Below are 14937 nucleotides of genomic sequence, written 5' to 3' on the forward strand. Positions count from 1 at the left end.
AATTTGTTAAAAAACAAAAATCTAATTTTGATTCAAACTAACAACCTTTAAATCTAACTTTTTTTTTTTTTTTACTTAGATGACAAATCAAACTTGAGGCATGTGAGCCAAATCCGGCTTGACTCAACATCAGCGTGGTATTCCAGTGAAATATTCGGCAATTCTACTTATGATAATTGACTTACCGCTCCTTGAGTTGTAACCTGGAGATGTTTGAATATTCTTGATGACATTTGGAGATATGTTGACAGAGACAAAGGGATGGTCTCTCGTAACAAGCAGGTTGGGGAACTTAGGCAAAGGTAAAACACAAAGCTGAATTCCAAACATTCTATGAGTATGGTCGGGTTTGTTGCAACATTTTCCTAGAATTCAGTTCGATTTTCTTTGCTAAATTAGTTTAGAAATGTGTCTTCAGCATTATCAATTACATCGTTCATGAGCCAACATAAAGAAAGACTCATTCACTATTCAAAACTTTTTATTTGGCCAGATATTGCTTCTCTACCAGAGGGAACTCAGTTCACTCATGTATGTGTTGCTTTTCCTCACCACCCCATCTATTCTGTTTATTAAAGACACTTTCCAAAATAAAATTAAAAAAGATCTGTGCCTACTCCATGAACAACACATTGAAATCCTCCGTCTTTCTCACTAAAACCATATGGCATGTGAACTTTTCTTAAAAATGCAACAATAGGAAACATTTATTTTATACCTATAGTTTTATAAACATTTCAACCTGTTTGTTATAGCAACAATAACTTCACACTGCAGTGAGAAAGTGACAAGTTTAATCAAAACAGTGTATCATAAAGACTTTTAAAAACAATAATGTAACTGTTAATACATGTTTTTTTTCCTTAGACACGAGCACAGAGAGCGGAGGCAGCTGCTCCCGACTCCATCAATAGCACATGACAGAGTCAGTTATCGTGTAATAGTAATAACGCAGCGACAAGATGCAAACGAAGAGATGCGTCAAACAGTTAATCTATACTTTCTGACATTAAACCTTCATGTCTGTTTGGATGCTTGGTGAAGATATTTTCACTGAAGAATTCGGATGTTTCTTCTTAGGGTGGATCATCGTTTTCAAGTCGACTTTTTAAAAACATGGAACCTTCTATGATTTTTAAATATTTCATAAAGGGTAATTCAACTGACGAACACTTCCGTATTATGAACATGTTTAACATCTGATTACATTAATTCAAGGCATTTATATATTTTTTTCTTTATATAAGAGCAAAGTTTTTTCAGTGAAAGTACTTACAGTATATTAGAAAGGATGACGACATTTATCTTTATTTCAAGCATATTAAAACATTTTTTTTATTGAATTCTTGTATTTTAAAAGGTTGACATTGAGTACAAGTCTAAAGGGACTTATACAACACTTACCTTTGCTGCATTCAATTCAGCATTTTTGTTGTTAAAATGATCATTACACTATGAGCCTGTTTTTTTGGATTTAATTTTTTTAATTGAAAGTCTCCAATTGTACAATTTATTTACTTTAGTAAATTGATATTTATTTCTTTTAAAATTCAGTTATGATATAGAAAACAGACACTAATGCCAAATATCACTTTATACCAATTTTGTTTTAGAACTGTATACAATTTTATTTCATATGTCAGCAACATTTTAAAATTGAATATTTATCACCAAATACTTTTCAGGATAATATATTCATACAAAAAATAACACACTTGTGTTGGAGAGATCACAGTAGACAATGGATGATTGAGAATGAAACAATATTGCTGGAGATGAATAAAATAAAACAAGTAATGAAAATGTAAGTTATTGAAATGTGCAAACGTGTGAGTTATATTGTTGACAAAGAAGCTGACATTAGCTTTTGTAATGCTAACACACCCTTTAGCAACATGAAAAGAATGTAATGGAAAAAAACGGTTTTGATCTCTGATCTCTAAATTGTTAATTTGTAAAAAAAAAAATAATACAATGTCATGCTTGAATTCAAAGGTTCTTTATACTTCTAGCTTATTAAAAAAAATACAAAACTCACATTCTAGTAGTTAAATGGCGTTTTTCATCTGTAAGTAATGATAATATGATGTTTATTTGCAATAAATTCAAACTTTCAGTTGCGATATGTTTTGCCTCACTTCGTATTTCTGTACTGTGTGTCGACAGCTATTAACATCCATGTCACTATAAAAATCTTGACAGGTATTCCAAAATATACTGTACTTTCAAAGTAAGACTACATATTGTTGTGGATCACTGTTTAGCATTAAGGCCAGGGCAGTCTTTAACACAGAAATTGCGTTGTCTCTGCCTTTGTTCTCCCAAAACAACAAAAGAACATTTCCTTAAAATCCTAATCCACTGTTTGGTCTGATGAAGGAAACCAAAAAAAAAAAAACATCTCTGTGTTCCATCTCTGGTTCGGAGCAGTGGCAACAGGATCAGAGGTGACTTTCAGTTTCATTTTTGTCAGCAGTCCCATTCTCCAGCGGCCAATCAGAGAGTCCCTTTTCTAAGAAGTTGATGTTGCTCTCGTTGAGCCGTCGTACCCGGTAGGTTTCGTAATGGATGTTGTGTGTCACGTCCTTGAGATCCTGGAGGTGAGACCTGCACATAAGGGTACAACGGGTAAGTGTATTTGTCAAAGTTTAAACAAACATCTAGCTTTTATTTAAATGATTCTTAACTTTGTCTGTACGACTCATCGAGAGATTCATGTGACCAAAAGTCAATCAGAGACAGTGTAGTATCGAGAGAGTTTTTAAAGTCATAGTATCAGGAAGGTAAAACCAGAAACTGGTTATTAAACTGAGTATTTTATCTCGTATCGTAAAAAGATAGACAAGTGGTATGTGGCAACAATTCAATGGATTAGCCACTACATTGCAGTTACACTCTTCTAAAACTGGGGGGAGCCAGAAACGATCGGTTCATTCTGACGAATTGGTGCTTTAATCAGAATCAGATTTTTTTTAATGCGGTGTTGTTAACTCAACATTTGATTTTTTTTGCTTGGCAGTACAAGGAATATTTCTCAAAATCTAAATATAATTAACTTAAATAACATTTACTAGTTGTCAGCTTTATGTTCATTTATTATTTCAACAACATTATATCTATGTGGGGTCACAGTGGGTGGAGCCTATCCCTACCTACAGACATTTAGAGTACTCAATCAACTTCTGTACATTTTTGGACTTTGGAAGGAGAAACCAGGAGTGTCTTGAGTAAACCATGCATGCATAGGGAGTGTTTAGAAACTCACACAACATTTTTACTCTAACAAACCACTAGGGGGTGCTGGCGTCACACTGTGATTTATTGTTTTCAATATGGGTGTTATTAATTGAGGTCGAATTGGAAGAACAAATAAAGATAAATAAATAATATACTATTACACATTAGGGAGACATTCTTTCTCACATTACTCACACTTTTACTCACACAGATCTCACATTACAACAGCCTTCAAAGCGGGTGGTGTTTAAATAATAAACAAACACTCAAAACAGAACCTGCCATTGTAAAGTTAACATTTAGATGTTTTAAACTCACCTGATAAGAAGATCTCTCAGGTTGGCAAACTCACAGTGCGCCACATTTTCAACTGTTGGGGGAAAATAATACAGTGAAAAAAGGGATAATTTCTTATTTTTAAAAGCATCTTTAAGTTTTGCAGATGTATTACAGATCTTAAAAAAAAACCATAATCGGTGTATTTTAATTGTAGTTTTGTAGCAACAATATGAAAGAAACTAATAATGCAAACAGTAAATATAAATTAGCGAATCAATCAAATCATTGTTTTGAATAATACGAATTAAAAAACGTGTGATTTAAGTGATGTTAATAATCAGTTAAATGAAACTGGAAAATGAAGCCCTGCGGAGATAATTTCAGGCTGCATTGAAACAGCTGCCAGATTCACTCGTCTGCGAGCCAAACTTTAGATCATGAGTTGAGAATGCGGTGATGTTTCATTCCAGGTGTGAGTGACGTAAACGTACCTTCTATGACTCCCCACTTGGTTTTACGACCCAAAACCTTGTGTCCGTTCACCTGGTGCTCCTTGTCGGTTCCAACCACAGCAAACGGTATGTTCTCCTGCAGACACAACAGACATCTGATTATTACAAATACAATTTGTCAGTTTACATATTTTTCATTAAGGTCTGAAGCCCCCTTGAGGCTTGATTTGAAACCTCTGCATTAACTTCAAATGTCTAAGAATTCTTTAACACATTTGACTATATTTGATCTCAAACTCTTTACCCTGATTCTGTCGTTAAGGATTTTCTCTTCTGGGTCTTCATCATACTCCTTCTGTGGATAAACACGGATGGAATTGGCCGCCAAGTCTTGTCTTATCTGTCAAACAACAGGAAAGGTCACAGTGTTAAAGAAAAGGTCATACATTCAGGTGTGTTATTTGTGATGCTCACCCTCTCTTTAAACTCCTGCCTCTCTTCGATGGTGAGTGTGTCGGATTTGGCGATGACGGGTACGATGCTCACGATCTTCCCCAGCCTCTTCATGAACTCGATATCAATCGGACGTAACCTATATTAGAAAAGATGGAGTCAAAACTTTAAGAACTGTTAAGAGAGCATTAAATTTGTGTTTATTGTGTAAATTTATTGATGTATGCTGAATGTAGATTTGTTTTTAAAACAAAAACCTAAATAAAAGCAATTCAGATTGTTTTTTTTAAAGCATTGTATATTTAAAATAAAAAGAAATGAAAACATCTGTCTCAGATCTACCTTAAAAAAATAAAATAAAAATCATTAAAGATGTTAAGACATACATTCATTGGTCGTACAGACCAATTAAGATTGTTCATGTTGCAAAGAATTTTTTTTTTAAATTAAGAATTGCGAATATGATGAAAGGGAATAGGATACACTTCTAAATCCTCTTAGTATTGTTTTTTCCAAAAAAAACAAATGTAGAATATGTTTATGCTCACTTTGTGAAAATTGAAATTGAGTCTTTATTTCAATTGGTAAAAACATCTAATTATTACTTGCATGAATTGATCATTTTAAATAATTTTGTTTGATAAGCCAAAGCCGTTTTTTAACGTCCAATTTATATACTTTATTATTCTTTTTTTTATGATTTTACACTTGGATGTTATTTTAATTTTTATTATAAAAATGAGAAATACCTAATATGTCCACAAGAGGCCACTGTTGTAGAGTGTAAAAAAATGGATCCTTGACGAATACATCGACTATTATTATATGAAATCGATTAGAGCCACGGATAACTTGTATACTTCAAATTTATATTTATATAGTTTTCATATAAAGTTTATTTTGAGGTACAATATGAAAGTGAAAACATTGAAAATCGAGTTAAGGATTCGTCAGCTGAGAGAAAACTGACCTGTGACCAGTGGCAGCAAGAAAGTAGATGCAGCAGTGAACTCTGCTGTCAGGTATTCTCCTCTTCCGGTTCACGTGTAGTTCCTCCCGCAGATATTTCTCGTACTGCTCGTTGATGTACTTCACTATGGGCTCCCAGCTGGACACGATTAGAAAAGACAAGAAGCATATTTTTAATGATGTTTTTAGCTCTGGATGAGTCAAATATGTTCCCACTCACCAGTTGTCATTGTTGATCTGATCTCCGAAGCCTGGAGTGTCGATCACAGTCAGCTTCATCTTCACACCTTTCTCCTCAATTACTATGAAAATAATAATAGAAAACTCTTAGCAAAACAAACGTAATCATGCATTACCCCTAGTGTCCAGCAGAGGTCAGTGCCGCAGAGGAAAAGTGAAATAGCTTTATCACTTAACGTTATCGTTTAGATTTGTTTCATTAAATATAATCAACAATTTTTAATATTGACTATCAACATGAATACATGTTTAATTTCACAATGTTAATAAAACAAGAGTATACATTTTTTTGAAGCATACTGGTTTTAGTATACTTTTAAGAAAATACAAGCTAAACCTTTATTCTTCGCACAATGGGGAAATGTGTACAGTATCAGCAGCAAATATCACATAATTATCTACACAGAAATGTGTATTGCACAATAAATAATGAACTATAAAATATAAAAGGGAGTTATCATTTGTATCAAAGAATGAAAGCTATTGTGTATCCAGTCAGCCATGAAAAAAGAAGAAGAAAAAAAAAAACCCACTATAAAAAATAATTTGGTATGTTCAGATTATAGAGTTGAGGAACAAAAGTGTCAACAGTATCTAAGTTATAACTAAAAAGAAAGTTTTTTGGGCAATATCTTTTTTTTAAAGGTGGCCTATTCATTGTCGTACATATTTTAATTGGAAGATTAAAAAAATATCTAATGAAATATCAAATGGATATTTTTAAATATGATATTATTATGGAGCTATTTAATGTAGCCCGAAAGAGCTATAAAAACGCATGTTCAATACCATCTTAAAGTTCACCAAAAGCCTGAGCAAAGAGGAAGAAAAGGGTTTTTGTAAGTTTTGCACAATTTTTATATTTGGACTCAAACCGTGGGAAAGTGCTGTGCTACAATGAACCTTTAATAAATGAAACTGAACTGATGTACGAGTTCCACGTGAACTTGTTTGAGTTTTAATGTTTGCTTCTTGCATGCTAGAGTTTGAGCTGGTCTAGTGAGTCCTAGAGGTGTCAGCCAAAAAAAACATAGAGGAGAAAAAACAACTTCTAAAAACTTAGTTAATGATCTTGACACTGCTTTAACTCTATGTTTCCCATAAGTATTAAGGTTTGAAAAGAGGAAACAAGGTTTTCCCCCTGATAATATGGTGTATAAAATGTTATATTTTTTTCACACCAGCCTTCTGTTAAATTCTTAAATTCCCCCAAATACCGTTATTCTGGAGCAAAGCGTTGCAGGTGGATATTTTTATCCTGCTTCTCAGTGAGAATTCTGACAAGAAAAAGAACACTCTCGTGTGCGACCATGTGTGAGCGCCAGAGTAGTTATTGAAATTCATTGATATTGTTGAGTCAACTCGCAGGAATCTGCTGGGAGCTGAAAGCGTGACTGCAGACACTGGGAACCTGATCATTTGGAGCTTCACAAACCTGCAATACTGTGGCAAGAGCTGTCCGGACCGGTCAATAATACAGTGAAGCAACTGGTTTTGCTGGTGTAAGCACATTCAGTCAAACTAATGGTTTTTAAAAGGATGTTCAGGTAAAGTGTCCTGAGACTGTTTAGGTGGGATGAGGAAACTGTGTTCTTAAAGTATTAAAGACGGATAATTTAACATTTAGACAAAATCCAGCTGCTTTCAATACAATATCACTATCCAATATAAAGGCATAATCTGAGTTATTTTATTATTATTATATTTCCTTAATTACATCCGAAAGTTGTTTTTTTTTAACACAGGGACGAGAAGGCCTAAGAAAATAAGTAAGAACTTCTGGTTTCTATGAGTGTCATTAAAGACGTGGTTCTTCAAAACGACTCACAAAACCTATTTTAACAACAACAATTTTTTTTTTCATTACATTAAACATTGTATTCATAATTTATATTAAATGCTGGTAATGTATATTTTACATGTTAGTGAACCTAATATTTTGTCCCTCTTGAGTTGCCATAAATTCTTGTTCATTTTGTACACACTACTAAAAATAATTGGACTGTGTTTTTTTTTCTACAATGCACCACATTCCAAAGAAGACAAAGAGACTTATTTAGCTTTGTGTCAGAGTTGACAAAGTTTTCTGAGAGCTAACCATTTTTATTTTGTATTTATACTTATTTATATTTACTCATAATACACATTTATTAGGGCTTTTCCACATTTTACTTTTCGCAAGTAAGTAAGTATAGTAAAGGTTATTTTTAAAGCGCCTTTCTAGACCATGGTCATGATGCGCTTTAACAATCAAAAACAATACACAGTTAAAATATATATACTTTAAATAAGACATGCACGGGAGTCCCTGAAGGAGTCAGTAGACTCAGTATGGTATGAACAATATTGGCCTTAATTCTGGCTTTAAAAAAGTACAAACATTTGTCTATTTTCTGAATAATCAATAAATGATCTGGAACAACTTTTTAGTTTTCTAAACAAGAATAAAAATGAGTACTTTTTAAATATGTCTATTTGTCAGCGGTCACAAAAGAGATTGCCGACAACATCATTACATCTGATTAAACATTTTGCTTGTATCTAATGGAGTCCACAGCTGTAGTTGCACAACTGTTTTTCACTTCCCAAAATTCATTTTTCCAAGCACAGGGGGGGCAGGGTGGGGTGGGGGGGTCCCAGTATCTCCAGGCTGTGCCAATATTAGTAGCTTCACTTGTATAATTTGGACCTTCAGGACAGTTTCCATCGTTAGCAGGCAGAGATAAGAGCAGCCAAGAACAGACCACTGTAAATCTCCTCACTTTGTCCCTAAAGGTGAATATATGAAAGACAGAAAAATTCCTCCAGGATTTAACCTGTCGTAAAGTGAGCCTTGCTTACATGTTTCATGTCAAGCTGAAGAGATTCATGTGTTCCAGTCAAACATCCTGGAACTGAATTTATTTCCATCTGTGTCAGTGTTAAATAAAGTTTATTTTTCATATTGAATTTTTACTATGCCATTGAATCTAAGAATTATTAATAGATTAAAGGCCAGTGTCTAATTTATTATAAAATTTGTGTGACATATTTTTTTCAATGTATGTGAAAGTATTTGTCGCGGAAATAAAACTTTAATTAAGAGAGTCAATCCCCAGTTTGTAATGAACGCTTTTAACTATTATTCATGTGATATACATCAGTATAAACATGTACTTTTGTTCATAAAAAGTAGTGTCAAAATGGGAAGGAGTGTATAATTAAACAATAAAGGACTGCGGTTGTACATTTGGTTAATACTAATATAATAGTACAAATATATGCAATAAAACAACATTATCCACATTACAAATTAACAATTTAGAAGAATTACTTAGAGGTTGGCGGTTCAATCCCACCTGTATATGCGTTGTGTCAATATTTCCTTGAGCAAGACTCTTAAACCCTGCTGGTGGTTAAGTTGGCATGCTTGAGAATGGGTAGAGTAACTTATATCAGCCATTGACCAAAAGTAAAGAATAAACTGAACGTATCACTGAGTAACTTTTTCAAATTGTTCTTAACCACGTTACTTTGCGTGGACGACTCGCCCCGGAGAGTGTCCACGTGATTCAGAGACAATGTTTTAATATGAAGTACTTGTAGATTGTTGTTGGTACCAGGACGATTAACCATGAACTGACACAAAAAGACGTTATCTTGTGTTGTCAACAAATGTCCATGCAGTTTGAGGCAACATTGCAGTTAAATATTCTGACACCGGGGGGAGTCAGAAACAATGTTTTCAATCTAAAGTATTTCTGCTTTTTATATTATTAAAATTAATATACTTCAAAATTAATCAACGTTAACTTGGATATTTAAAAAAAAAAGCCCCATTATAGTAAGTATGTCATGCTGTGTATTAAGTAAAATGGTTTCCTTGACCATTTTTAAATAGCAGAAGACTGTGATGCCATTACTTACATCACCTGTTTTCAATATTTTTGATTCAGTTCAGTGTGTCTGACATCTATTTAAACATCCGAAGATCCATGCAGGAACCCGGGAAGAAATGTTTATCGTGGAGAGAGAACATTCCAAAAATGAAGACACTCAAGCGGGCGAATGTTCAGGTATTTTGTGTCGACTGATACCATCATACAAGTGCCCGGATGTGTCGCATTCAAACACACCAGATAACCGAGGTTTAGCAAAATAGACAAAACGAGTGTGAATGCTATATGCACAGTGAGACATTGTATTTTTGTTGTATCATTGCAAAGTTTGTTTGTCCATTCCTCCATCCTTTTTTGGGGGAAGTTAAAAAATATTGTTTCTTTTAACACTAATTATCAATATAAAATAAAACATGGTTGAAATTCCTTATCCATATCAATGTATTTATATTTATTTAATTTATTTTTCCACCTAAAAAGCATAAATACCTTACTCAAACAAACACTTATTTGCACATTATATATTTGAATGATAAGAATTCGCAATATCATACGATGATTCCAAAATTAGTTACGGAGGCCCATTGATGACTGCAAACTAAACGTGTCAAAAAAAGGGAAATAAATGTGTCAAAATAAAATCAGTAACTTTAAATCAAACGTGTAGTCAAGATTAAACTCAAGGGTTACTAACGTTCACATGGGAAAATATGATCAAATTCATATGGAAACAGGACGTGAGAGCTGAAGTGAAACAGATCCAAGCATAAAAACATGCATGTGTGTGTGTGTGTAGATGCGTGTGTGTGTGTGTGTAGATGCATGTGTGTGTGTGTAGATGCATGTGTGTGTGTGTGGACTCACTGTGGCTGACTGACTGCAGTTTCACTGTCTTCGAAATGTTCTCTTCGTAGTTGGGTGTGCAGGACTTCCGGCTCACTTTGGACTTGAAGAGTGTATTGACCAGCGTGGACTTCCCCAAACCGCTCTGACCTGCAGACAGACACAGGAAGAAGGATTTAGTCGAGGTTTAGGCAGAAAAGCAGAACATGTTCCACCAGTTTATGACAAAAATCTGGTTTTATTACTTCATGTGTTATTTAAATATTTGCTCATTTTGACTGGATGTTAATGAGGTATTCTTGTTAACTTTTAAGGAAAGTGCATATACAGGCTGGCGTAGTTCAAAATTGAATACAAATTGGTTGAAATCAAAGGAAAATACACTTTATCCTAAATTTAAAAGAAAATCAAGATTTGTGAATTGATCTGTTAATGGAAAAGAAATGTAAAGAAGTCCAGAAGTAGGATTAAACTGATGAAATCATATAGATTTGTGTATCAGAAGGAATCAGGCAATACGATACGTATCACGACACAGGGCCAATAATACGATGTATTGCAATACTGTAGCAACAAGTATATACTGTATTTGTAGTATTGTCGAGAGCTTGACTCTGGTGCTCCAAAATGTACAGACCACATGACTCTTGACTAAATTGTAACTACTTTCATTTGTTTTGAAACCAAAATATGACCAAACATCAGCTATAAAAGCTGTTTGAGTCGACTGTATCCTCTCGTCCTCAGTCGTCGTACGGTGTCTCGTAGGTGTGAATATTTGCATGTTAATTGTTAGTTAAAGAATTAAATTAATTAAGTTTACACAACTTCATTGAGTTATAATCCATTAAAAAACTATACTAAAAAAGTAAAATATGATTTGAAAATCAAAATAAAATAATAAACACGGTGCTGCCGTATATAATTGCTGTATTTATGTTTTATAATACCCCTACAATCAAATGCTAGAAATTAGATCACAAAACTATAAGCTACAAACATACTTTGAGAAGTGAGAAATACTTTTTTTTTTTAAACTAAGACATACCTTTTTTGTTAGAAATGTGTTACAAGAAACTTACTTAGATAAAAAAAACAAGTTAAAGTTTTTGTATGCAATGTATATATTTTCTCAAATAATTAGTCGTTTTCTGCCTTGTAAAAGACGAGTGAAAACATTGAACAACCTTCACTTGCGTGTGCAGCTGAAACCACAGATGCACCACACAGTAGAAAAGCATTTTTTGTAAATATGGCAGATTTTCTTGCATGATAAATACACAACTCACCGCTGAACTTCCTCCACAAGTACTATCAGAGTTTGGAGGAACTGACATGTTCATGAACAACTGATTCAATGGTTTTAAAGAGCAATAATTAATGTTACTATGAATTCTTTTTTTTGTCAGATCTTATTGTCCCTAGTAAAGGTCAAAGGCCCCACTCACCGACCACCATGATGTTGAACTCAAATCCCGCCTTCATGGTCTTGTGCCTCATCTGGTCCAGGACCGCCTCGATGCCCACGTAGCCGAACAAATCCGTGCCACGGATGTAGCTCATCTCCAGGCCGGGCACGGGAAGACGCGGCTTCTCCTCCGTCTCCATCTTCATCTCGTCCTCTTCCGTCCCTTCTTTCTCCTCCGGCTCGGCCTCGGCCTGGAAGCCGTTGGTGCGCGAAACTTCCGGCGATTCCGGCGTCGCCTTCTCGGCGGGATCGTCCCCCGCGATGCCTCGCTCCTGCTCCTCTCGCTCCTCCATCTGCTCGGGCTGATCGGGCTCCAACTCTGCGGGAGTGACTGAGGGACAGAAGAGAGAAGTTGAGGCGGGTTTTAAAATAAACCTTTGTGGCTTAGTCATCGAGGATGCTGAGTTATACCACGCGTGAGTCGACACACACACGTACAGGTGACAATAAATCGGGCTCTACACAAACAGTACACAAGAGAGGCAGAATCCTCTACTTACAGTAACTATGTGTGTGTGTAGGTGTGTGTAGTCTGGCCTGTGGTGTCGTCTGGCTCGTGCTGTAAGAGGATTGAGTGTCACCATCAATCCCCCTGAGAACTCCCTGACGTATGTGTGTGTGTGTGTGTGTGTGTAATGTAAATAAACATCACAATTAAGAGTCGCCTGACACGAGTGGGACTCTATGGAACGTGTCCTCTCTCTCAGTCACACTTTCATACACACTACAAGCGTGCACACGCACACACACACAACCAGAACATGCCATGGAAGTGTTGGTCGGAATAAGTTAATCAGCTAAAAATAAACCGATGAACCAGCAAATGAACCTAATCCTCATGAGCCTGGACAGCAGAGGGCAGAGACCAGTGTTCGGTGGACATGAAAAGAATATGAGTCACTCTCTTATGTTACCAAATGTGTGACTTTTAATATTAACTTTTAAATTTTACAGCATCTTTAAATCTCAAAAAAACATCAAATGTTAAGCACCTGCTGTCTATGTTTGTCTCAATCCATGAATAAATTCACGTGTGAAAAATATTCAGTGTAAACTATTTAATGTAAAAAAAAAGAACAATTTTGTACAAAAATATCAACGTAAGCAAAAATTCAGGTGTGAAAAAAAAAATCAGTGTTAACATCCGGGCAACCGAGGAGGAGCAGGTCACAGGAAGTAGAAACACGCGTGATCTTTGCACGACATCACAGTGTAACCTAATGCTTACATTTATTTTTAATTTTTTTAATTACATTTTTTAAGCTGAATATCTCTTTAAACTATTTTTTATACATTGAATTTTAAGCTGAATTTATTAATGCATTGAACCGAATTTTTGATTTTTTTTTCCAAATTCAAAGTCTTATTTTGATTGTGTAAAAATTTTCATATACAAAGTCAAATCGCACACGTTTCCATTTTTTATTATTAAGGTGTTTTTATTAAAACTCTTCCATATTTATTTGTTTCTTTGCTTTTTGCTTTCACTCTACATGTTATCGCATGTATTTGTTTTATTTGTCAGGTACCTAAAGTAAAGTAAAATGTCCTAAAAAGTAATAGCAGTTCAAATAGCAAAACAAAAGATTCATGTTTAACTTGCTGTAACTAAAGGTGTCATTTGACCCAAAATAACAGTGTACCTATAATATGCACTTTTAAAATGATGGTATTTTATTCCAGGGCTGCTCCATTTAAATAGTGGCCTTTCTCTTAGTTGTAAACTTAGTTTATTTAAAAAAAAAAAAATCCGAACGTGGAGTGATGTACTTTTATATTATTTATTTTAAAAAGATGGTTATTTTTGGAAGTCATTTGTAAATTGTGGCGCAACTTTTTACAAGATGATTGTTTTTCAAGAGGCACCTGAAACCGTTTTATATACAAAAGAGCAGCCATGCAATTTGACTCAACCTCGTGTCTCTTGCTTCAGACCAGGAGAGAAAAGGTTTTTTAGTTTTTTGTTTAATGACAGAGTAAATGCTGTCGTTACATCTTCGTGATGTATTTGTCAGACTGGGATATTTTGATACAGTTGACAACGGCATCTTTGAGGCGGTAAATAATGTGTGTATTTGAAGTTTGGGTGGAATTAGAATGATAAAACTGACATGACACAAACTTCATTATTACTCAAGAGAATAATAAAAACGTCACTGAAATGAAATTCCAAAACACAGAAAACAATGTTCTAGCGTTGTATAGTTACAACTCGCTCAAGGGGTTTCAAACCTGCAACCCTCCATATAAAAACCTAGTTTGCAGGCAGAGCAAAGGACACCATATTTGTAAAATGCCATAAGGTTACAGATTAAAGATCATCACCGCAAATGATTAATTCATTCTATAGATTTCATTATATAGTTAATATGGAAGACATTTAAATAGAGAAAAAACATTAAACAAGAACATGTAAGATCAAAGTATTTGCAGGAAAAAACTGCTGAAACGCTCTCAAATCTGCGGCACTGACGATAATTGACCTTTATGTACATGAAATAACTAACAACAATTACACAACTAACTAAATTATATCATATAAGAAGTAAACCAACAATGACAATAACAAAGTTGAAAACGATAATAATACAGTAACAAAACAACATTAACGTCGACCACGGCACAAATAATATTATAATAACATACACAAAAAACAACATAAGCATCGATTAGCTATTAAGTTAAAAACTTTTGTTTGGCCTTATTTTATCTGTATAATATTTATTTATAACCGTAAATATTCAATATGATTATTAGTAAATCACAGACATACGTAAACTGACAAACTTACAAGATCTAAATGCATGCGTAAAGTAGCAAGGCAGTGTACTTCCGTGTCAAACTTGAAAGCAATAAAAAAGGGCATGTGAAACCCAAACATGGACGTCCAGAGTTAGAGTGAGCAATAACCAGAGATGGATGTGAAAAGCAAATACTGTGTGATCACAGCAAAGATACGAAGAAAGACAGCGACAGAGACAGAGGACGAACTGAGTGGAATTAACTTTCCAGATTTCTGGAAGTTCTTCTCACAACTACAGCAGCCCAGCGAAGCAAAAAAAACAGTCGTCTTGGACAAATATTCAACAGACGTTTACTTCAACAGTTGAAGTTAGTT

The 14937-nt window shown here is 34.5% G+C and overlaps 1 protein-coding gene across 4 annotated transcripts in view; it reads right to left on the minus strand.

Annotated features, from left to right (window-relative positions):
- Window positions 1-777: 777 nt before the first annotated feature.
- septin12 (septin 12) overlaps window positions 778-14937 on the minus strand; it is a 54246-nt gene continuing 40086 nt past the window's right edge. For all 4 annotated transcript variants that reach the window (XM_087808733.1, XM_087808737.1, XM_087808736.1 and 1 more), the window contains 9 exons: window positions 11800-12150; window positions 10373-10501; window positions 5611-5692; window positions 5392-5529; window positions 4443-4560; window positions 4273-4368; window positions 4008-4104; window positions 3556-3607; window positions 778-2607 (listed from right to left, as the gene is read on the minus strand). In XM_087808733.1, coding sequence (XP_087664859.1) covers window positions 2442-2607; window positions 3556-3607; window positions 4008-4104; window positions 4273-4368; window positions 4443-4560; window positions 5392-5529; window positions 5611-5692; window positions 10373-10501; window positions 11800-12150 — 1229 coding nt within the window. In that variant the 3' untranslated portion in view covers window positions 778-2441. The remainder of the gene's footprint in view (window positions 2608-3555; window positions 3608-4007; window positions 4105-4272; window positions 4369-4442; window positions 4561-5391; window positions 5530-5610; window positions 5693-10372; window positions 10502-11799; window positions 12151-14937) is intronic.

This window comes from Callionymus lyra, chromosome 15 (genome assembly GCF_982586985.1).
Source record: "Callionymus lyra chromosome 15, fCalLyr1.hap1.1, whole genome shotgun sequence".
Classification (NCBI taxonomy): domain Eukaryota; kingdom Metazoa; phylum Chordata; class Actinopteri; order Syngnathiformes; family Callionymidae; genus Callionymus; species Callionymus lyra.